This window comes from Mobula hypostoma, chromosome 2, assembly GCF_963921235.1.
Source record: "Mobula hypostoma chromosome 2, sMobHyp1.1, whole genome shotgun sequence".
Classification (NCBI taxonomy): Eukaryota; Metazoa; Chordata; class Chondrichthyes; order Myliobatiformes; family Myliobatidae; genus Mobula; species Mobula hypostoma.
This window is the reverse complement of record NC_086098.1, coordinates 199,279,807-199,305,106: the sequence shown is the minus strand read 5'-3', so window position 1 is coordinate 199,305,106 and position 25,300 is coordinate 199,279,807. Positions and strand designations below refer to the sequence as shown.

At 37.7% G+C, this 25,300-nt stretch overlaps 1 protein-coding gene across 6 annotated transcripts in view; it reads right to left on the bottom strand.

Moving 5' to 3' along the window:
- Positions 1–1,806: 1,806 nt before the first annotated feature.
- arfgap1 (ADP-ribosylation factor GTPase activating protein 1) overlaps positions 1,807–25,300 on the bottom strand; it is a 51,169-nt gene continuing 27,675 nt past the window's right edge. Inside the window, exons 5-14 of one of the 6 annotated variants that reach the window (XM_063041378.1) lie at positions 24,521–24,621; positions 17,853–17,933; positions 17,639–17,750; positions 12,802–12,858; positions 12,368–12,400; positions 12,010–12,039; positions 10,432–10,488; positions 7,338–7,397; positions 6,434–6,507; positions 1,807–6,226 (exon numbers count right to left, since the gene is read on the bottom strand). In XM_063041378.1, coding sequence (XP_062897448.1) covers positions 5,926–6,226; positions 6,434–6,507; positions 7,338–7,397; positions 10,432–10,488; positions 12,010–12,039; positions 12,368–12,400; positions 12,802–12,858; positions 17,639–17,750; positions 17,853–17,933; positions 24,521–24,621 — 906 coding nt within the window. In that variant the 3' untranslated portion in view covers positions 1,807–5,925. The remainder of the gene's footprint in view (positions 6,227–6,433; positions 6,508–7,337; positions 7,398–10,431; positions 10,489–12,009; positions 12,040–12,367; positions 12,401–12,801; positions 12,859–17,638; positions 17,751–17,852; positions 17,934–24,520; positions 24,622–25,300) is intronic. The other 5 variants (XM_063041380.1, XM_063041381.1, XM_063041379.1 and 2 more) reach the window with 5 other exon arrangements.

Here is a 25,300-nt window from a genome sequence, read left to right as displayed (position 1 = left end):
TGTGGATAAAGCCAAGGAACAACAAGGGTAAAAAGACTGATGGGAGTTGTATACATATCCCAAACAGTAGTAAGGATGTGGTCTACAAATTACGGTGGGAGATAGAAAATACATGCCTAAAGAGCAATATTACAATAGTCATGGAGAATTTCAATATGCAGGTAAATTGGGAAAATCAGATTGGAACTGGATTCCAGGACGGAAAATTTTGAGAGTGCCTATTAGCTGACGGTTTAAGAGCAGCTCGTGGTTGAGCCCACCAGATATCAGCTATTCTAGATTATGTGTTGTGCAAAGAAACAGATTTGGTTATAGAACTTGAAGAACCTTTAGGGACAAATGATCATAATATGATCAAATTCACCATGAAATTAGAGAAGAAGCTAAAGTCAGATGTACCAGTATCACAATGGAGTGAAGGGAATTACAGAAGCATGAGATGAGTTGGCCAGAATTGATTGGAAAAGAATGCAGAGGGATGACGACAGAGAAGCAATGGCTAGAATTTCTACAAGTAATTCAGAAGGCACAGGATATATACATCCCAAAGAGGAAGAAGTATTCTAAAGGAAAGATGACATAGCCATGACATAACCATGGCTAACAAGAAGTTAAAGCCAATGTAAAAGCCAAAGGGAGGGCATACAACAGAGCAAAAATTAGTGAGAAGTGAGAGGATTGGGAAACTTACAAACCAACAGAAGGCAATTAAGCCATTACGATAAAGATGGAATACGAAAGTAAGCTAGCCAATAATACTGAAAAGGATACTAGAAAGTTTCTTTAGATAGATAAAATGTAAAAAAAAATGAGAGTGGATATCAGACCGCTGGAAAATTATGCTGGAGAAGTAGATAAGGAAATGTCAGATGAACTGAGTAAGTATTTTGCATTAGCCTTCACCGTGGAAGCTCCAGGTGTCAGAGGTCATGAAGTGCGTGAAGTTACCATAACGAGAGAGAGATGGTTCTTGGAACACTGAAAGGTCTGAAGGTAGACAAGTACACCCCAAGGCTCTGAAAGAGGTAGCCAAGGAGATTGTGGAGACATTAGTAATGATCTTTCAAGAATCACTAGATTCTGGAGTGGTTCCCGAAGACTGGAAAATTGCAAATGTCACTCCGCTCTTCAAGAAAGGAGGGAGGCAGAAGAAAGAAAACTTAAGGCCAGGTAGTCTGATCTCAATATTTGGAAAAATGTTGCAGTGATTATCGAGGATAACTTCTCAGGGTACTTGAAGGAACATGATAAAATAGGCTGCGGTCAGCTTGGTTCCCTCAAGGGAAAATCTTCCATGACAAGCTCTGTTAGAATTCTTTGAAGAAACCAACAAGCAGGTTAGACAAAGATGGGTACCTAAGTTTTCAAAAGGCCTTTGACAAGGTGCCCACATGAGGCTGCTTAACAGCTATGAGCCCTGGTATTACAGGAAAGGTTCTAGCATGGATAAAGCAGTGGCTGATAGACAGGTTGCAAAGTGGGATTAAAGGGAGCCTTTTCTAGTTGGCTGCCAGTGACACAAGGGTTCAGTGTTGAGACTGATTCTTTTTATGTTATATGTCAATGATTTAGATGATGGAATTGATGGCTTTGTTGCAATGTTTGCAGACGATATGAAGATAGGTGGAGAGACATGTAGTGATGAGGAAGTAGAGAGGCTACAGAGGATTTAGACAGATTAGGAGAATGGGCAAAGAAATGGCAGATGGAATACAAGGTCAGGAAGTGACTATTTTCTAAATTAAGAGAAAATACAAAAATCTGAGGCACAAAAGGGACTTGAATTGAATTGATTTTATTCCTTACACCTTCACATACATGAGTAGTAAAAATCTTTACATTATGTCTCCATCTACATATGCAATGTGCAATCATAGTAATATATAATAAACAGTCAATGTAATATAGAGTACACTCAAGTCAGAGTGAGTTCATTGGCCTGATAGAAGCTGTCCCAGAGCCTGTTGGTCCTGACTTTTATGCTGCGGTACTGCTTCCCAGCTGGTAGCAGCTGAAATAGATTATGGTTGGGATGACTTGGGTCCCCAATGATCCTACAGGCCCTTTTTACACACCAGTCCTTGTAAATGCCCTGAATCATGGGACGTTCACAACCTACAAATGCGCTGGGCTGTCCACACCACTCTCTGCAGAGTCCTGCATTTAAAGAAGGTACAGTTCCCATACTAGGCAGTGTTGCAGCCAGTCGGGATGCTCTTAATTGTGCCCTTGTAGAAAGTTCTTGGGATCTGGGGGTCTACACCAAACTTCCTCAACCGTCTGAGGTAAAAGAGGCACTGTGGTGTCTTTTTCCACCACACAGCTGGTGTGTATAGACCACGTGAAGTCCTCGGTGACGTGGATGCCGAGGAACTTAAAGCTCTTTACCCTCTCAACCTCAAATCCATTGATGTCAATAGGGGTTAGCCCGTCTCCATTCCTCCTGTAATTCACAACCAGCTCCTTTGTTTTTGCGACATTGAGGGAGAGGTTGTTTTCTTGACAGCATTGTGTCAGAGAGATGACTTCTTCCCTGTAGGCCACCTCGTTATTGTTTGAGATATGGCCAATCATTGTAGTGTCGTCAGCAAATTAGCAGATTGGAGCTGTGGGTGGCGACACAGTCATGGGTTTACAGGGGGTAAAGGAGGGGACTCAGTACGCAGCCCTGAGGGGCTCCTGTATTGAGAGTCAGAAGATTGGAGGTGAGGGAGCCCACTCTTACAACCTGCTGGCGTTCTGACAGGAAGTCCAGGATCCAGCTGCACAAGGCAGGGTCAAGGCCAAGGTCTCTGAGCTTCTTGTCGAGCCTGGATGCTACTATGGTGTTGAATGCTGAACTGTAGTCCAAGAACGGCATTCTCACATAAGCATCCTCCTTCTCCAAATGTGTAAGGACGGTATGTAGAGCAGTGGCTATTGCATCGTCTGTCGATTGGTTGTGTCAGTAGGCGACTTGTAGGGGGTCCAGTTTGGGTGGTAGCAAGCTGCAGATGAAGTCCTTGACCAGCCTCTCAAAGCATTTGCTTATTATTGAGGTGAGTGCGGCAGGACACCAGTCATTCAGGCATGTTACCTTGCTCTTTTTTGGTACAATGGTGAATAACTTGAAGCAGGAGGGCACTCTACTCTGGGAGAGGAAGAGATAAAAAATATCAGTAAACACTTGAGGGTTGCAGTGCAGGATTCCCTTCATAAAGCACGAGTGAGGCCTCACTTGGGAGTATTGTGAAGAGTTCTGAGCCATTATCTTAAAAAGGATGTGCTGAAACTGGAGAGGGTTCAAAGGAGGTTCACAAAAATGATTCCAGAACTGAAGGGCTTGTCGTATGAAGAGCGTTTGATGGCTCTGGGCCATTATTCACAGGAATTCAGAACAATAAGGAGTGATCACATTGAAACCTATCGAATTGTGAAAGGCCTTGACAGAGTGGATATGAAGATAATGTTTCCTATGGTGGGAGAGTCTAAGACCAGAGGACACAGTCTCAGAATAGAGGGGCGTCCTTTTAGAACAGAAATGTGGGGGCATTTCTTTAGCCAGAGAGTGGTGAATCTGTGGGATTCTTTGCCACAAGCAGTTGTGAAGGCCAAGTCTTAATGTATATTTAAGGCAGAGGTTGATAAATTCTTGGTTGGTCAGGGCATGAAGGGTTACTGGGAGAAGGCAGGAGATTGGGGCTGAGAGGAAAATTGGATCAGCCATTATGAAATGGAGAAGCAGTCTTGATGGGCCAAATGGCTTAATTCTGCTCCTATATATTATGGTCTTATAACACTGAATTTTAGTATTTGTGGAGTCTTTTAAGCATTGGATAACAACCTTTCTGCCACTCCCACAAAACAAAGATTGCCTAGCCATGAATTCTCAAAATCATGAAAGATTAGTAAAGGGTTTCAGTTTCAGATTTTGAGAGCTGAGTGGTGATTGCTTTCATTATCCCAAAGTGGGCATATGGCATACTCAAATACATTAAAATTATATTTAAAATGAGGCAATAAGTCAATAATTCTAATATCAAAAGATGACAATGCAACCTAAAAAATCTCAGCACTTTGGACTACACAATAATTACAGCTATATGAAAATACTGGAGCTCAAATTCCTCAAAAATACTTCCTTTTGGAAAAAGAGCACCATGACCCGAGTAGTGTATGGGAAGACTGGCAGCACATTCTCCAACTCAAATAATATCACACTTCGAAAGTGAGAAAGGTCTCTGAAGCAAATACCAAAAAATTACATTATGCATAACATAAGAATTCCTACATAAAAGGTTAGAATCTTATTCACATCAATAACTTGTTAATATGTAATATAAATAAATAAGTTCTGGTGAGGCAACCAAAATTTGGATGAAAATTAATAAAAATATTTCAACCATGAATGAAAAGCTACAAATAATTTTGAAACTCATTTTATTCCACGAAGCTGACTTTTTGAATTAACTTTACCACAATGTTCAAAATATCTGTGCCAAATAAGCTTCCAGATAACAAAATATGAAGATTACCAAACTAAATGGAATTTTACAAATAAACTGGAAGCTGATAATTAAGGAAAAAAAAACTTGCATTTTTAATCTGATTTATTGTCATACATCAAAGGCAATCACACACAAAAATGGGTGCAAAGTTATTAGCAACTTGTAAGTTGCTATGTATATTTCTAGATATCCATATCAGCAAAATTTATTTGATTTTCGATCATAAAGGCTGTATTATCCCCAAGTTACAGAAAAGTTAACCTGTTGAGCATGCTCAAGATATTGCACAGTTTCTTCCCCCCCCCCCCCCCCACAAAGACCAATGGTTCATACAAGATTGGCATTCACATAACTAGCAACTGGAATGTTTGGGGCTAAGTTTCGAAGGCAGCAGCAGACCAGACATAATGCTACCACAGTTGTAGATCAACATACTTTTAAAGAGTATATGCCAAAGATCAGAAAATGGAGTTTACCTCTGAACATCGTACAGATAAAAGGTGTATTAATATATGCTGTATCATACATTTAAAAGGCAAGAATAGAGACATTTACCCTAAATTGACAATAGCTAAAAAAATATTTCAAATAAAACATTTTTAAAATGGATACAAAGGGAGAAATTACTACTTTCAGCATTAGCAAATGAATATTCAATAATCTCAAACATTCCTTTATCTACTATTTCCATAAAAGCATTAATCTCTTGATGGCTGTACAAGTCTAGTAGACTAGAAATGCAGAATAAATGTAACATACATTCATTTGCTGATACTAGCCATTTCAACATTACTGATTGCTTGGTAAGGCAGGTAAAGTGGAGTTGGAACATAGGTAAAGGGAAATTATTATTCAAGTGAAAAATGTTAAATGTTATTTCAACTGGCTAAGCACCAAACCTAAAGTTATCATAGAGAACACCAAATATGAACTTGCAAGCACTACTTGCTCTGCACAACCTCACATATTAACATTGCAGACAGGCACCATATAGCACATGCAGCAAATGTTATGTTTGTTGCATTTAAAGAAAACCTGAGCTGAAATCTTAATCACTGCACTAATTAAATTTGATTTTTTTTTGCCATGATACCCTGTGGATTTCTAAAAACCATTTATGTACATAAAAATAAGTTTGTGAATTAATGGAAAAACATTCCCTTAAATAGAAAAATGTATTGTCAAATGCACTCAGTGTAAAAATATAACACTTGAACCAAAACTACATACCAAGGGGTCTTTTTTCTGGTTACAATACTGACTGTTCATTGAGCAGGTTTCTTTTGTTTGAGAGATTCATATAACCAGCCTCTTTAAGGATACATTTCCAAAACATTGATTCTTTATGACAGGAAAACCAACCGACTTATGACAGCAACAAAGTAAAGTTAAGCAAAGTGAATTGTAGCTCTTTTCAATATGAGGCACTTTGCCCTAGCTACCAGTTCTGATTGTCCCAACCATCATCTACAGACCCTTTGCTTTCTTTTTTCGGTGACTTTTTATTCTTGCTTTCTCCGCTTGCAGCCCAGTTATTGTCCCAGTTGTCCCAGTCATCACTAGTGTTGCTTTGCTTTATCGTGGCGTCCACTGTGCCCCAGGTATCATCCTTTTTTTCACCAGATCCCCAAACATTTGTACTTGGGGGACTTTTCACTTGAGAATTGCCATTGACGCCAAAATTATCCCAGAAGCCATCTTCAAATCCACTATTCTGGTAGCTTTCACCAACTGAGTGGCTGTAATATAAACATATCAAACTATTTGATAAATGAGCAGTAATGCATCAGCCAATTGAAAGATGAAAAGCAGTAAAAATAGTAATCTATACTTCACAGTCACACTATAAATGCACACTAAGATGGCATTTTTAATTAAAATGCTTAATCCTACATGTCACATTAAAACACTGTGTACTGTGAAATTCGGGGATTTTTATGCATTACCTTTGTGAAACAGATTCTTTGTTGTTAAAGTAAGAACTGACATCTTGCCATCCTTTCATGCTCACTCCCTGTACCTATGAGTATTGAAAGGATGAATAAACACTTCACAATAGAATAAATTCAACATTATGTACAAATACACAATATTAATGTCTAGCTTATTATGAATTATGCTAAGAAAATAATGTCAGCAACATTAACAAATATACTTCATAATAAATCATGCTTAGCCTTCATCCTGTGCATTCTAAACATGGCAACCGCTTCTCTAAATCATCAGCTGGGAAAGACTATGAAGCTATTCTAACCAGTATTTCTTATATTAAGATTGTCAAAGAAAGGAAAAGGAAAAGGAAAAGACAGAAATTAACAAATACTTCATATTTGTACTCCAAGTTACCAGAGCAGGGGTCCAATACAAATAAGGAAGTAAAAATTAGAAGGCTGAAAATTGGTAATTATAATTTATTATTGGTAAAATCACAAATAATAAAAGAATCTTTAATTACGAGAAAAGTGGCAAACAAAAGGAATTGTTTAATTTTAATTGACAATATTCAATGGAGGCACTTACCACAGCAATCATACCACAGCAATTATCAATGATAGCAAAAAAAGGGAAAGGAAACATTAGCACCAAACTGAAACAGTCTGTTGTCAGAAGCCAGACTTCACATTTGGCAACTGTGCACCCAAGATGAATGTTATGTAAACTGTAACAATCAACTGCAACCAATAGTATTTTTGAACTTAGCCATTTCCCACATTAGCTGAATACTGTTGAGACATTCAACCATATCCAAAAAAATGCATAATGTATATTCAATACTGAGTTTCTAGCAGCAGGTGCACAAAATATGAAAAGCTGGCTTTGATTCATGCCCACTTACAACTTTCTTCATACCTTATTAGCAATCTGTGACATGCCAATGGAAACATCATCTAAAAATTTTCCTTCTTTCACCTGTATAAAAAATTTGCTTTCAGTTACTTATGAACCTGTACACAGCTGTATTTATCATCTCTCTAAGCCAAATATGATAATAGCCCTTTTGCAAGCAGACAGAATGAAAGAGAAATCTTAAGATAAAAACAGTTTTTGGGAAAGACATTTCAGTCCTTACCCTGTAAAAAGTTAAATTAGTGCCATAAGGCATGGTTTTATATTGTGCAGGGAATGCCAAACAATTGTTTAAGACACCAAATGAAGTCAAATCAGCAACCGACAGAATTTAAACTGCCATTGTTCTGAAATTCTAAATTGCACCTGTCCATTGATAGGAAACAATTAATGCGCTCTATCCCCTAGCATGTCACACACTGCACTGGGCATGACGAACAACTGAGGGGGTGAGAAATATTAACTTCACCCCCTTCTACTTTGGACTTAAGAAATTCATTGCCATGCACTGTGGTGTGCTGATCTATGATTCCCTCAGTGCATTCAGAAGTTGGCTAAATCTGAGCTTGCTGGGTATTCTCTGCATATTCATGTTCCTAAAATGAATCTCAGGGTTGTTAAAGGTGACATATATGTACTTCAATAATAGTTTACTTTGAACTTTTCCTACCACAAATATGAAGCTTTAATGTAGACCTAAAATAGTCTAGCAATGCCATGTGTCAGCTTTAGATAGAGGCCCTGTTTCTGCTATATGAACAATATCTCAGTTGCCTTTCTGGCATCCTGGTTAATATTTATTCTTCAAAAAATCATTATGAATTATTGTTTTTGCGTTTTAAAGTGGTTAGGGAAACATATTATTCAATTTGGGGGGGTGCAAGAATGTAAGAATATACTCAAGAATCTATTAAAGACTTGATTTTGTAAAATCATGATTAGATAAAAATCAGACTTAATGAAACAGAAAATATATCCAATACACCCAAGACGTATTGTGGGTTACAATAAATGAATGGTTTAATTTCAAGTTGGCCATCATTACTGGGATGCATCAAGGCCCAGTATGATCACTCAAAAGCCAATGTTGTCTCTCCATGCTTGCTGCCATATCAATGCCTGTTGAGAAAGCAAATCAGAGAATAACACAAGAAGCTTACAAATGGATATAAACTGATTATGCAGGTAGGAAAAGAGAGAAAAAAATCTGGGAATATTCACCTTGCTTTCAAAAAAAGAAGTATAATTATTACTGGTTTATAGCAGGATTAAAGTATCTATCTGTCTGTCTAGGTATCATATCCGATGCGGACTTTGGTGACCGTGATTTTCCATGTAGATCTACCCTTCGTTTTTCGGATGACTTCCATTTCCTCGATGTGTAGCCACCTGGCTATGCTTTTGATGTACATAAGCCGAGGTCTTCCTCTAGGTTTACTCCCTTCAATCTTTCCAGAGAGTATGAGTTTTTTTAGTTCATCTTTCCACATGATGTGTCCTAGGAATGAGTTGTCTTTTTCTTATTGTTGGTATGAGTGATCGAACTGCTTGGGCTCTTCTGAGAACTTCTTCATTTGATGTGTGTTAGTCCATGATATTTTTAACATTCTCCTGTAGGACCATAATTCAGCTGCTTCTAGTGTCTTTTCCATTGCTGGAGAAATAGTCCAGCATTCGCTTGATTAAAGTGTACTTATCCATAAAATGCAGTCTGTTAACTTCCAAGAAGATCAAATAATTAGGAAGATTAAGGATATATTGTGCTTTATAACAAGAAGGTTAGATTACAACAGGAAGCACGTCACTGCAGTTCAACAGTGGGAACACATCAGTGAACAGAAAGCAACTCTGCCCGCCAGACTCAAAGAAAACACTCTCAGTGACCATATCTAATTAGCCAATCATGTAGCAGCAACTCAATGCATAAAAGCACACAGACATGGTCAAGAGATTCAGTTGCTGCTCAGACCAAATAGCAGAATGGGGAAGAAATGTGATCTATGGGACATTGACGATGTAATGGTTTTGGGTGCCTGACAGGGTAACTTGAGTACCTCACAAACTGCTATTCTCCTGGGATTTTCACGTACAACAGTCTCTGGAGTTTACAGAGAATAGTGCAAGAAACAAAAAAAAAACATCAGTGAGAGGCAGGTCTGTGGGCAAAAACACTTTGTTAATGAGAGAGGTCAGAGGAAAATGGCCCTACTGGTTCAAGTTGACAAGAAGGTGACAGTAACTCAAATAGCCATGTGTTCTAACAGCAGAAGAGTGTCTCTGAATGCACAACACATTGAACCTTGAAGTGGGTGGGCTACAGCAGCATGAGACCACCAACGTACTCACTGGCCACTTTATTAGGTACAGGAAGTATATGCCCTAGAGGCAGTGGAATGACTTATCAGATTGGTCCCTGGGTGGATGAGAGATCAAGAAAGATGCTCTATCTAAAGAGCTTAGAGAAATGAATTTCAATCTCACTTAATAAAAATTATGAAAACCAAATTAAAACTGATTCTACCAGCTGCAGAAGTCTATGACAAGTGGATAGCCATATAAGACTGGGCTGTTTATTTTTAAAAATAAACTCAAGCATTCCAAGTCTTTGCAACTCTTAACCCTATCAGTCTGTGGATATTCTTTTATCCAAGGATTGGATGAGACACAGGATCAATGACTGACTGTGTATCATTCCTATTACTTCTTAATGGTACATTTAAGATGTGTTATGAACTGCTTCAGAGCTCTTAATAGTGATAACTGCTAAATCACATACGTTTGAGAAATAATTAACGGTAAGCCCATTTGCTCACGTCCCAGCTATCTTGCGCTGCAAGGTATTAGCATGCACTTCAAGCAAGTTAGTATAGAAATCATTTCAGATGAATTGTGCATGTGACATAACTAATGGTGAATGTCAACAGATTGCCCACAAAAATAACTGGTCTAATAGATTATTCTTTGTATATGATACATCAGCATGCATAAGGATTTGGAAAATAGTATCAAAATGTGCTTAAATCAGAATTTCAGACAACTTTCCAAATAAATTGTGGCTAGATCAACAGTTTACTCTCCTTAAGGGGTATCATATTACCTTCTCCTGAGCAGGTTTGATCACATTCTCATTAACTGTCTGACCTAGCTCTGCTGCCTATTTAAAAGAAAAGAATTCATCAGTATTCAAAAATCTCTCAAAGATATACGTACAACAGCAGGAAGCAAATAGTTCAAGAATATAATTGCCTCAGTTTCAGCATGAATTACTACCACATTTTATATTACATGCAGACAGCACATAAATACAAATCCAATGCAGCAGGCTCTTGACATGCATGAAAGACTTTGGCCAGGCATCTATCCTGCTGCACTCTGACCTTGACTCAATGCAAGAAGGATGAGCTTTGCACATGGTATATACTGACAGCCAGCAAAAACAGCCATCCCTCCCCCCCCCACCAAATTGAGAAAGGTGTTCTAAAACACCTTTCAATAAATGGTCAAAGTTGCATTACAACAGTTCAAATAGAGCTTGGAAGTTCATGCCATTTTTTTTCTCCAATTAACTTTTGAAGCTTTATTTTTTCCATATATTAATTCTTAAATATAGAGGGGGCAGGTTAGAGAGACGAGTTCAATCTCACTAACAAAAATGATAATGTATCAGTCATATTTTGTACAAACTAAACAAAAGTGGTCAGAAGTTACAATGAGATGGTCTCATTGTTTTTTTAATCTCAAGTTGAATTTTACCCCTAGTCATTGGCATAAAATTTACTGGATAATCTCCAAACTCATTTAACAAAAATTATTGACTAGTTTGCTAAACTTCCACCATTGTAAAGAATTTCTGTATGAGTATGTAATCACATTTGTAAGCCATTAACTTTTGCAATTACTTAAGCACCATGACCTTTGAAGCTTTCTATCTAAAACTGTAATAAAGCTAGGAACATTCTTCCATAAAAACAGGGAAGGTTTTCTGTGTTGGTATAGAGCTAATATACTGTATTTTGTTATATAACTATTGTGTTTAATTTTATACAGAACTAAGCAAAATTAAAATCTCAATAAGCTTGTTAACCAGATGCAGTTGGATATATGGCTATTATGAAAAAATATCTGATGACTGGCAAGTTCAAATCAATTTCAAATGTTAAGCAGTCCACTTAAGGTCCAGTGTCTACACTGACACAAGATATAGTTAGTTAACAGAACTAATAACCAAAATTCTACCCAAGTGTCATTCAGTCTTCAGGTCACCAAGTGTAAAGAAAAATAAAACATGTTTTGAGATTAGTCTAACATTGTTACAATATTTCTAACAGCTTTAACATGAACTGGACTAAAAATAAAACTGAAATTGAGAAAAGAAACAGAGAGAAGTGATGAATCAGATCAGACATCATTACACTGGCAGTACCAGTTCCAAACATCTTAAACTCAGTAGATCTCAAAGCAGGTGAACCACTTATCTACTATAATACAAAGTTTTAACCTGATTATACAAGAAATATGTACTAATTGCACAGACTGACAATTGGATTAAATTAAGTTCCTGGAAAATGACTGTTGGAATATCAAGTGAAGTTGACCAATGTAAGAGGAAATATTGAAGGCACGTGGCTTACGATTACTGCTAAAGCTTAAGATACACAGAATGTAGGAAGTTTACCGGCTCTGGTTGCTGCTTGTAACCCCAGACCTTTATCCAGCAAGAAAGCAATAAGGACAGAACAAGTACCTTTTAGAAATTCACTATTTTTATCCCAGCTTCCATTAAGAGATTATCAATAGCAAATGTATTTTAAGATTTAAACCATCAACAATTGGACAGCACAGTTATGTTCAAAATTTTTTCTCCCTCACCACACTCCAAATACATTCAATGCCTTTACCTGAATTAAATTTTAAATGCTGTTCAAGTTGAGGCAAAATCAAATTTATTACCCATAGAATGTTAAGTCATCTCAGTTACACCAAGCAATACCCAACATAGTATACAAAATAGTTATGGAATAAAAGAATGGTACCTTTTGTGATGCCTGATTTCCAAGTTTTACTGCCTGTTTAAAAAAGATAAAATGGATTACTTTCATCAACATACTTTCATTCTAATTCCTCTAATTTATTTTTGCTTCAGCATTAGCTTTATTTAAAAGAAAGCAAACATGTCACAATAGGGAAAGTAGCGATGGGAAGCTACTTACTTGAGTAGAATAATTATTTATGTTTTTTAGATGTTTGCCTGCCACAATACACCTCTATGAATTTTTAAACTAGATACTTTAAGCATCTTCAGAAGACCAAATAAATTAGCTAATTTTGTGAATTTGTAAAATAAATTAACTAATTTTGCGAATTTGTATGTTTACAAATAAAAATACCGCTCCTTTGCACTTATTCATTTGGAAGCCTATTTCTGTGTATTAGAAAAAAAAATCGGATTAAATCAAGAACTACTTACTCCTTCTTTTGCTGCAGATGCAAACTTGGTGGCCCCAACAGTGAAACTGCTCCAACCCTGCAAATCAGTGAACAATAATGACTTATGTTTCAGAAATTATCAAAGCCTGTGTTCCATGATAATAATAATTTTCCCTGTTCCCTTAGGCTCCAAACAAAGATTAGCTTTGTCACATGTTATACATCAAAACATACAGTGAAATACATCATTTGCACCAAATCAAAACGGCAAGGATTGTGCTGGGCAATCTGCAAGTGTCACCATGCTACCAGCATCAACGTAGCATGCCCACTACTCCAATCTTAACCGTACACCTTTGGAAATCATGAGAAAACTGGAACACCCAGTGGAAACACACATGGTAGGAGGAAGAACGTAAAAACTCATCACAGACAGTGGCAGCAATTGAACCCCAGCCGTACAACTGGGTGCTATAAAGCACTGCTCCAATCACTACGCCAACATACTGCCCCACTACACGGCCATGCCGCCACTTTTTAATTTAAACTAAAATTCAATTTTTTTTTAAAGTAATGTCTGTAACTAGAAGATGGGGTTTTCTTTACTCAGATGGACAATGTAAAGATGATATGACCACTCAAACCCCAATGGAGGTCAAAATATTATATACATTTACACATGCAATTAGACATTAAAGTTAGTATTTGGAGTTAGTATTAGTATTTAGATACATGTATTTGATATATATGTATCAAAACAAAAGGGTGGGCAAAAGAAGATTTAAAAACTGAAGTTTATAAGAAGCAACCTAAACATTATTTTGGGATCCTTCCTCATATTGCACTTATCTCCTAACCTCAGTTTTAACTCAGGGGGAGTGCATTCACCAAAAGAATGGTTGCACTTTAACCCTGCTTCCAAGACTAGAGAATCAAAATTCAAATTCACACAAAAGCTTAGTGGAAGTGATGCTATCTTTTGGATTAAACACAGACTTGAAGCCCATCTTCTAACTTGAGAGGATGGTACTTACAAAAATAGTTGAGGTAGTTTCCCAACGTTCGTTGCTGAATACCTCTTAAAAAAAATGACCATCTTTCACCTTCTCGCTTCTATAACATAAATCGGCTGCTGTGTTTGCTGAAAAATCTGATTCAAGAAAGTTATTGCTATTAATGCATTTTTAAATATTAGAAAATGAAAGTGACGAAACAATTGTAAGCTCTTTCTATTTTCCCCATGACACTTAGTACTAAAAATTATATCTTACAAGGATATCATAAAGTCATCTTAGGCTGAAAAAATGTAGTGATTGCAACTACAGTGGTGCTAGAAAGTTTGTGAACACTGTAGAATTTTCTCTATTTCTGCATAAATATGACCTAAAATGTGAACAGATCTTCACGCAAACCCTCAAACTAGGTAGGAAACCCAATTAAATAAATAACACAAAAAACATTATATTTATCATAGACTTATTGAGAAAATGATCCAATATTACATGCAAACAACAGGAATTCTGCAGATGCTGGAAATTCAAGCAACACACATCAAAGTTGCTGGTGAACGCAGCAGGCCAGGCAGCATCTATAGGAAGAGGCGCAGTCGACGTTTCAGGCCGAGACCCTTCGTCCTGACGAAGGGTCTCGGCCTGAAACATCAACTGCGCCTCTTCCTATAGATGCTGCCTGGCCTGCTGCGTTCACCAGCAACTTTGATGTGTGTTGCAATATTACATGCATTTGTTGGAAAAAGTATGTGAACCTTTGCTTTCAGTAACTGGTGAGACTCCCTTGTATAGCAATAACTCAGCCAAATGTTTCCGGTAACTGTTGATTAGTCCTGCACATCAGCTTGGAGGAATTTTAGGCCATTTCCCCTTACAAAACTGCTTCAACTCTGGGATGTTGGTAGGCTTCCTTGCATGAACTGCTTACTTCAGGTCCTTCCATAACATTTTTATAGGATTAAGGTCAGGTTTTTGACGTGGCTATTCCAAAATATAAATTTTCTTCTTTTTAAACCATTCTGTTGTTGATTTACTCTTGCGTTTCGGATCATTGTCTTGTTGCGTTATCCAACTTCTATTAAGCTTCAGTGATGGACTGCTACCCTGACATTCTCCTGTAAAATAACTTGCTACAATTTTGAATTTATTGTTCCCTCAACGATTGCAAGTTGTCCAGACCCTGTGCCAGCAAAGCAGCCCCAAATCCTGAATCTAATTCCACCATGCTTCACAGTTGGGATGAGGTTTTGGTGTTGGTGTGCAGTGCCCTTTTGCCTCCAAACATAGCAATGTGCATTTCTGCCAAAAAGTTCAATTGTTGTCTCATCTGTCCACAGAACATTGTCCCAAAAACATTGTAGAAAATCCAGGTTTTTTTTAAGCAAACTTGAGATGTGCAGCAATGTTTTTTTTTTGGAGAGCAGCGGTTTCCTCCCTGGTGTCCTTCCACGAATACCTTTTTTGTTCAGTGTTTTTCTTAGTGGACATATGAACAGAGACTTCAAATTCTAGAGATTTCTGCAAGGTTTTTGCTGTTACCCTTGGGTTCTTTTTCACCTCCTTCAGCATTGCACATTGTGCTCTTGGTGTAATTTTTGCGGGATGCCCACTCCTAGGGAGAATAGCAACAGTACTGAGTTTCCTCCATTTGCAGACAATTTCTCCTACTGTGGAATGATGAACACTCAGGTCTTTAGAAATGCTTTTGTAGCCTTTTCTACTTCATGCATCTCTACAATTCTTCTTCTAAGGTTTTCTGAAAGTCATTTTGATCGAGGCATGATGCACATAAACAGATTTTTCTTAAGAGCAGGCTCTGTCAATAATCTAACCTTGTGTGTCATTTTTCTAGGGCAGGGCACCTCTACAACCCACACCTCCAATCTCATCTCATTGACTGGAACACCTGACTCCAATTCCTAAAACTAATATGCAGTGCCTTGTAAAAGTATTATATGCTCCTTTTTTCTACAACAGAGCCCTCCAAAAAACCAAGGAAAATTGGAAAGCATGAAAAACTAAAAATGCAAAAACTGAAATGTCAGCAGTTCAGAAGTATTCATTCCCTTTTGTTCAGTACTTAATTGAACCACCTCTCACAACTATTACAGCCAGAAGTCCTTTTGGATAAATCTTTGCTACCCTTGCACGACATGATGGAACAAGATTTGCCCATTCCCCTTTGCAAAAGAGTTCAGCTGTGCCAGGTTAATTGGGGAGCAGCAGTGGTCAGCAATCCAGAGATGTTCGATTGGGATAAGGTCAGGACTCTGACTGGGTCACTGAAGGACATCAATTTTCTGTATCTGAAGTCACTCGATGGCTGCTCTACAGTGTGCTTTGGGTCATTGTCCTGCTGAAAGATGAATTTCCTCCCAAGTTTAAGCTTTCTGGCAGAGGCTAACAGGTTTTTGTCCAGGATCTCTGTATTTAGCAGCATTCACCTTCCCATCAATCCTGACCAGATTTCCAGTCCCTGCTGCTGAAATGGATCCCCATAACATGATGCAATCTCCACCATACTTTACAATACCAACTGTGTTCCCTGCCTGATGCACAAACCTAGTACTGTGTTACAGGTACTGCTTAGTGTTCAAGATAAAAAGCTCCACTTTGTCTCATCCAACCACAAGACTTTCTTCCACATCTTTACAGCATCTTCCTATTGACACTTTGCAAAGTCTTCTGGGCAAAGATATGCTTTTTTTTTAAGCCAGTGGTTCTCCCTTGCCACTCTTCCATAAGTACTCCTTATGTGCAAGTCTTTAGAGGTTGTGGAGCCATGAACTTCATCTCCAGTTGCAACCACTGACTTCTGCAGCTCACTCAGAGTGACTGTTGGCATCGTAGTAGCCTCTCCTACAAGTGCCATTCTTCTCCTGTGACTAAGTTCAGAGGGGCAGCCATGCCTAGGCAGTGTAGTTATGGTCTTTTCACAATGGACTGCACGAAGCTCTGAGGTATGTTCATGGCTTTTGAGATGAACTTGTACCCATTCCCAGATTGTGTTTCTCTCTTATCATTACCCTGATTTGTCTTGAATGCGTTTTATTTCTCTACATTTTGGGTTAGGTCTGTTAAAAATCTACCATACTGTTTGACCTTACAGAGAGAGGAGGTATTTATTCTTATGTATTCATTGAAAACAGATGATCCTCCAATTTTCTGCATCAACAAATTGGGCGAGTTGGTAAGGTAACAGTATACTGCACTTAAGAAAATTAGTGCAGTAATTACAAAGGGGGTGGATATTCAACCCCACAGTTTTGGGTTTTAATTTTTAGTCAATTGTTGATGGGTTCTGGAATTTTTCTTTTGATTTGACATTACGCACAATGTTTTGTAGTTTAGCTCAAAAACCCCTACTTCAATATATTTTAAACTTTGAAAATGAGTAATAAAATGTGAAAGTAGTTGTGGAGGCCAAATACTTTTTCAAGCTACTATATAATAAAATTACTAGTGTTGTTGACAATTTCTGAAAGGTAGTTTCATAAAAAAAAACATGAAATCTTTGAGCATTAAACACTCCCAATGTAATATTTTCACATTCTGTTTTGGTAAAAACAAAATTGCAACACATCCTCAAAATCAATTTCTAGCATAAAAATCTCTAATCTAAAGACAAATTGTTAAAACCAATAAAAGATTAATTTTCTTCAACAAACATACTTAACTCATCTACGTTATGAGTACATAATTTAGATTAGATAGGTTAATTTAAAATCTTTATCGACTTGAAGATAAAATCTAGAGGCAACCGTTTCACTGAGTGCTGATGTACAATTTAAATTAATATTAACTAGCAGCCCACAAACCTTCTACTGTTTATCAGAAGTTATAACTGGAACAAATAATATTTCATACCGAATAAAGAGAAGTCATGGCATTGTTGAGGAAATCATCTTCCTTTTTCGAAGGGGGTACAGTGTTTCCAAATCCAACATAGCGATTATCCTGACTACCATATCCTGCACCACTTTAAATAATAAAAGAAAATTAGCCACAAATTCTTAATTGAAAACAAGAGCAAAAGCAAATATACTGTATTTTGTGATACAAGTAAGGTGCATCATTTTACCTTTGGTAAGAATTATCATCATTCAGCCATTCCTCAAACATTTTATCAGATGATAATGTAGAGGTTTGCTTAGCTCCAAAACTATAGTTAAAAACAAAAAAATAGAAATATTCATATGTACTTTTAGTAATAGCAGAGATAAAAATCTATGCCTGCAGTAAAGATTTCTCAGATTATTCTTTCAGTTGAGGATGGCTTCCTTAAGTTACATCATCAAAGATGTCCGTCTGTCTAGGTACCATATCCGATGCGGACTTTGGTGACCATAGCTTTTCATATAGATTTATCCTTCGATTTTTGGATGACTTCCATTTCCTCGATGTGTAGCCACCTGGCTATGCTTTTGATGTACATAAGCCGAGATCTTCCTCTAGGTTTACTCCCCTCAATCTTTCCAGAGAGTATCAGTTTTTCTAGTTCATCTTTCTGCATGATGTGTCCTTGGAATCTGAGTTGTCTTTCTCTTATTGTTGGTATGAGTGATCGAACTGCTTGGGCTCTTCTGAGAACTTCTTCATTTGATGTGTGTGTGTGTGTGTGTGTGTGTGTGTGTGTGTGTGTGTGTAAGTATCAAAGATACTTAAATTATAATACTTCATAATGGTCATAATTTAACTGCCTATTTCTTATAAAATCATCAGACATAGGAGTGGAATTAAGCCAATCGAGTCTGCTTTGCCATTCCATCATGGTTGATTTATTATCCCTCTCAACCTGTAACCTTTGATTCCCTCACTAATCAAGAAACTATCAACCTCCACTTTAAATATACACAACAACTTGGGCTCCACAGCCATCCGTGGCAACGAATTCCACAGATTCACTATCATCTGGCTAAAGAAAATCCTCCTCATCTCTGTTCTAAATGGATGTCCTTGTATTCTGGGACTGTGCCCTCTGGTCCCAGACTCACCCACTATAGGAAATATCCTCTCCACATCCATTCTATCCAGTCCTTTCAATATTTGATAGGTTTCAATGAAATCTCCCCTCATTCTTCTGAACTCCAGCACTTGCACACCCAGAGCCATCAAATGCTCCACATACCTTAACATTTTCTTTTCTGTAATCATTCTCGTGAACCTCCTCTGGACCCTCTCCAATGCCAGCATATCTTTTCTTAGAAGTGCATCCCAAAACTGATCATATTACTCCAATGGATCTGACCAAAGCCTTATAAAGTCTCAGCATTACTTACACATTCTTATATTCTAGTCCTCTTGAAATGAATGCTAATATTCAATTTGCTTTCCTTACCACCGACTCAACCTGCAAGTTAACCTTCAAGGAATCGTGCACAAGGACTCCCAAGTCCTCTTACCCCTCTGATTTTTTAATTTTCTTCCCACTTCCATAATAGTTCACACCTTTAAGCCTTCCAAAGTGCATGATCATACACTTCCCTACACTATATTCCATCTGTCACTTCTTTGCATATTCTCCCAATTTGTACGTCCTTCTGCAGACTCCCTTCCTCCACCCACCTTTGTATCATTTGCAAACTTTGCCGCAAAGAAATCAATTCTGTAATCTAAATCATTGACATTTACAATGAAAAGAAGCAGTCCCAATATCGACCCCTGCAGAAGACCACTAGTTACCAAGAGCCAGCCAGAATAGGCCACCTTTATTCCCATTCGTGGCCTCCTGCCAGTCAGTCAATCTTCTATCCATGTTTAGCAGCCTCATGTGCAGCACCTTGTCAAAGGCTTTCTGAAAATCCAGATTCACAACATCCATTGATTGTCTGCCCTGCCTGTTATTTCCTTAAGAATCCCAAAATACTTTCCGGCAATGTTTTCCCTCAAGAAAACCATGCTGACTTTGGTCTATTTTATCATGTGCCTTCAAGTACTCCAAAACCTCATCCTTAATAATGAACTCCAACATCTTCCAACCACTGAAGTCAGGCTAACTGGCCTATAAATTTCCTTTCTTCTGCCTCTTTCCTTTCTTAAAGAGTGGAATGAGATTTGCAATTTTCCAATTCTCTGGAACCATATCAGAATCTAGTGATTCTTGAAAGATCACTACTAATATCTCTGCAATTTCTTTTAGCTACCGCATTCAGAACCCTGGGGTATAGTCCATCTGGTCGAGGTGACTTATCTACCTTCAGACCTTTGCAAAATGTGTATTAAATTAGTCCGCCATTTCTTTGACCCCATTACTGGCTGTCCAGCATCATTTATCAGTGGACAAGATATCTGCTCTTGCTTCACTTTTTCTCTTTTTTTTTATCTAAAAAAAATCAATTTTTGTTATCCTCTTTTATACTATTGGCTAGCTGACCTCATAATTCATCTCTTCTCTTATTGTTTTTTTAGTTGCCTTCTATTAGCTCTTAAAAGATTCCCAATCCTCTAACTTCCCACTAATTTTTGATGTAATTTATGAACTCTCTTCTGCTTTTATGCTGTCTTTGACTTTGTCAGCCATAGTTGCCTCATCCTCCCCTTAGAATACGTCATCTTTGGGATGTATCTATCCTGGGCCTTCTGAATTTTCCTCAGAAACTCCAGCCATTGCTGCCTTGCCGACATCCCTTCTAATGTCCCCTTCCAATCAACTTCGGCCAGCTTTCTCATGCCTTTAATTCCCTTTACTGCACTGTAATACTTATACATCTGATTTTAATCATCTCCCTCTCAAACAACAGGATGAATTCTGTTATGTTATGATCACTGCCTCCCAAGGGTTCTTTTACCTTAAGCTCCGTAATCAAATCTGGTTCATTACACCAGTGGTCCCCAACCTCCGGGCTGTGGACCGATACATTGCCGCGAAGAATGCAGCGGTGCAGCAGTAGCCGGAACGCACCCAGCACATCCTTAAGAAAAAAGCCAAAATAAACAAGCTAATTAATTAGGTGCTGCCTGGCGCGTAAATGTCGGCCCAGATCAGAGGCGACGCACTTTAGCACTACCCACAAGGATTCTACATCTTCCAATCCTATGTCACCTATTCTGAGATTTTATTTATTAAGCAATATAATGCGGAATAGACCTTCCAGCCCTTCAAGCCACACCACCTCAGCAACTCTTGACAAAACCTATTAACGCTAACCTAATCACTGGAAAATTACCAATGGTCAATTAATCTCTCCAGTATGTCTTTGGACTGAGGGAGATAACCAATGCAACCAGGGAAAACAGATGCATCCTACAGGGAAGACATCCAGTCAAAGTACAAAATAAAGACAAATTAACTCTAAACTTGGGAATGCCCTGACCTGTAATAGCATTGCACTAACTGCTATTCTACTGTGGCACCCAGTGACACATGCATGTGTACAATTAACATAAAATACCAATACATCAAATCTGAGCAATAAAAACACTGCTTCTTCTAAAAAAAAAGCTATTCACTCTCCCTTTTACTACTGAACTAGAGAGGCCCTAAGGAGCCTATCACTGGAAATATAGCTTCCAATAATCTCATCGGATCAGCCTTATCTGAGCTGGGAAGCTCAGAGTTTATCTTCAAGAGAACACCTGATCAGATTCAATTAAGAGACAGAACAACAATCAACTATTACATACAACTTCCAGAAAACTGAATGCTTGCTAAAATAAACAGAATCTTCAACCCAAATTTAGACCACAGTTTGCAATTAGCATTCACCGAATCTAATATTCATAATTATTCTCAACTTTTTTGATTACATTACAGAAACACAAGTTCTCTAGAGGTGAAATTTGCAGCTGCAACCTTTTGACAAAGGTAATTAATACCACTCTCATCCTGAAAGTCCAACGCTATATTAAAAGTCTCACAAGATCTTCAAGTTCAGCTCTCTTAAACCACAATAATTAACTACTGAGTTGTAGAGGTAAATGGAGATATCTTTAGTATCCGTAGATATTTTTTCCTTTCATGTTCATTCTGGTTATGCTACAATGTCCTATTGTTTTTTTTATGACTCCAAATATTTCCTTTTCATATTAATGTTTGATAGACTATTGCACTAATAGTAATAAATTACAAACTTTATTTTCCTCGTGAGAAAGATCACATTATTCTGTGCTGAAAAACATCCAACTTATCAGTCCTAAAATATATCCAATAACCTTGAGCTGTTTCACCTTCATATCATAAAGATAAGTAAAGGCAAGAGGTCAATAGTCTACTCAGACTCATGATCCCAAAATAATCAATTACTGTAAATTCCCAGTGAAAATGTCTAACTGCCTCCTAAACAAAATCTAATTTCTATCTCTCCCAGCCCATCAGATAAATCACCTGCTAATCATTCTGCACAAAGAAATACCGCTAAAAATCAGTTATTAAAATATCTAGTCTGTTCTTACATATATTCTTCATCTGGAAATATCTTTTTAAATTTTACTGTTCAGAATCGCAAGTTTCCCCCCACTAATTCCCCATTCCTTCATTATTCAACCTTTTACACATGTTCAAAGATCATCCCATATTTCCTTCATTAACTTCCCACAAAGTGAAAAGGCTGCATTTCTTCCATTCAACAGATGAATTACTTACAATTACTCTCTCCATTTCCAGTCTTGCATTACCCACCATATTGAAGTCAAAGCACTAGCCTTTTATCTGTTTGTAACAAAATCCTAATCTCAACAGCCAAATAAAATCTCCAATTAACATTCCAATATCTGCACAATCTTCTGCATTTGTTTTACACTTTTAAATAGATTTCTTCTTTACTGCCAATTGCCTCTGTCAACAATTCAGTTCTCAGTCTGTCATCTTTATTCACTTAAGTCCATGGAAACTGATGATATTTTATGGTGCATAATCAACTTAGCCATTTATTGCCAGGCTTGCCTGGGCCTTATTAACAATGAAAAGAGCACTGATAAACCAGTATGTCCCAGGTGCCTCACGGGAACATGATAAAACAAAATTTGATACCGATCCACATAACAAGATAGCAGGGAGATGACAAAAATGATTGGATAAAGAATGTCAAGTAGCATTTTAAAGATGAAGAGAAAGAAATGGAGAGGTAGAAGGGGGTAATTTCAGTTCCTAGATGGTGACAAGGATGCAATCATAAAATCATTCTTCTTATTTGGCAGTTCTTCCATTCTGATTTTGTGAGTAGTAGGTAACTGATCAAGCCAATATGAAAATTACAGAAAGTGCCTGATTGAGTATATGTGCAATTTGGGAGCCAATTTGCACTCATTCCATCATTTACTCTGGATTTGTTTGCACTCATTCCATCATTTAGTCTGGATTTGAATGTTTCTGGTGCATGGGCTTGAGGTCCCCAATGCCACCCCAAAAGCTGCTCCTCCAATTTGAGTGATCATGAGCCAGAAATTACCAAGTCTGTGGATCTTCTGTGGAGGTTTTCAATGCATCATTGAATTATTGTTTTAATGCTATTAACGTAATAGTGTATCTGCTTGTGGGGGAGGGGGTGCAGGTGGTCTGATAAGACATACAAATATCATAGCCTATGAAATGGAGCTGACTTATTAATGACTCGATAATAAATATGCCAGCCAAGAAAAAGATGCTGGTATTGGTTCACAAATCTTTCAACACACATTTGGCAGATTGAAGGAGACAATCTTGCTGTGCTGAGGTGCCAGCTGTAAATAGCCCATGACCCAACGAACAATGTTCTTAAAAAGATCATTTTTGGGACAGCAGTGAAGGTACAGTTTTGCCCTCGGATCTCAGCAGGGTACAATCTTTGGTACTCAGGTCATCAACAGCTTTGTCAGTACTTGGGAAATTATAAATTCCATTACAACATAGAAGGCCATTCAGCCTATCACCTCTATGCCAGATCTTAGAGCAGCAGCAAAGCCATTCCGCCACTTACTTTTATGTAGCCTCTTCTTTCACCTACTGATCAATTTCACCTAATTCTCCAACCACCCAACTACACAAGGGATAATTTTACAGTTATTGTTAACTTACCAACTAGCACAACTTTGGGACATGGAGAACAGTAGCACACAGGGGAAAACACATATGGTCACAGGGAGAAAGTGCAAATTCCACACAGTGAGCACTGGAGGTTAGGATCAAACCTGGGTCACTAGAGATTTAAGACAGAAACACTATCCACGTTGCCACTTGTCATGGCGGTCAGGAAGTTGGAGGACCTGCTTTTGCTGTTCTTTAGGTTACAGGGTTTCTTCTGGAGCTTGCCTTCAAGGGTGTGAACAGTTTCCATTTCAAGAAACCTTTGTTTAATTCTCCAGGTCCACTGGTGGAAACTGAATTCCTGGGGCAATGATTTCAGACCACTGGATAGAATTCAGAAACTTGACCATAGTTTTGAGGTTACTGGTGAGCTAAGCCCATAAACTAAAGACTCCAATAAAAACAACAAAAAGAATCCGGAACTATCAGGGTTCAACAGCTAAATATTGCACAATAGAACTGGCTTATGTTCAGTCTACAACCAAGATCAAAGATCAAGGTCCACAGACAGTACTTGAAGAACTTTACATGCAAATGATTATTTTTTTTTACTATGGCACTGCCTTTTATGTGTTTTTAAAATTTTTGCATCAAAACATCTCCACTCTTAGTAAGTAGCTTGTCTTCATGGTACATAACTTGGTGAACACAAAGGTTAACCATTTTATTGAAGCCTGTTTAATCTTATCAAGTTTTTACTAAACATTATATACAACTGTGACACATTAATAAGAGTGAGGACTAAATACCGATGTGCTGAAGAAACAGATGCTTTTGGTTGTGGCGGAGTCCAATTCCGAGCTTCTGATGTTTCAATAGACCATTCTCTACCTTCAGCCAGGGCAGCAATCTGAAAATCAACAAGAAAAATAAGTGAATATTCTGTTGTCCGTCAGACTGCCAGATGGGTCAGCTTATCATTTTATTTAAACTTGTAATTTCATAACAAACAAAACTCAGATTTTTTTTAAAGAAACACACTAATATGAATGTGTTCATTGTTAATGATGTAGAAACTATTCTGTTAAGATGGTTGCCAAGAAACAAGATGAAAATATATGCTGAACCCCCAAGCTTCACTATTTGCATGAGGTATCAGAAAGTATACAAGATAATGCAGAAAAACTGCATTTTAAAATTTCTCCCAGACAGTTTTCCTATGGTATTTAATCAATTGAGGATGGATTAGTATTATCAGTGTTTGGAATGATGATTCCCAAATGATCCACTGTTTGATGGCAACTATTAATAGGGGAGACTAGGGGTTGCTCATCTGGGCTCAAATTGTCGATTAGTTTCCAACTCTAAAACTATCATCAATAAAAGATGCACAATATTAATGGCACATCTTGGCTGTTAATATGCCTCTAAAGAATCCTAAAGGAAAACTCACTATAGGAGCCATCCTGAAATAGATAAGCTTTTGCTAATAGTAAGGATGAATTTTCCCGGTAAGATATATGTACCATTAAGATATATATAGAATCACGAAAACACAAATCTCCTGTAGAGAGCAGCAGTGAAAGGTC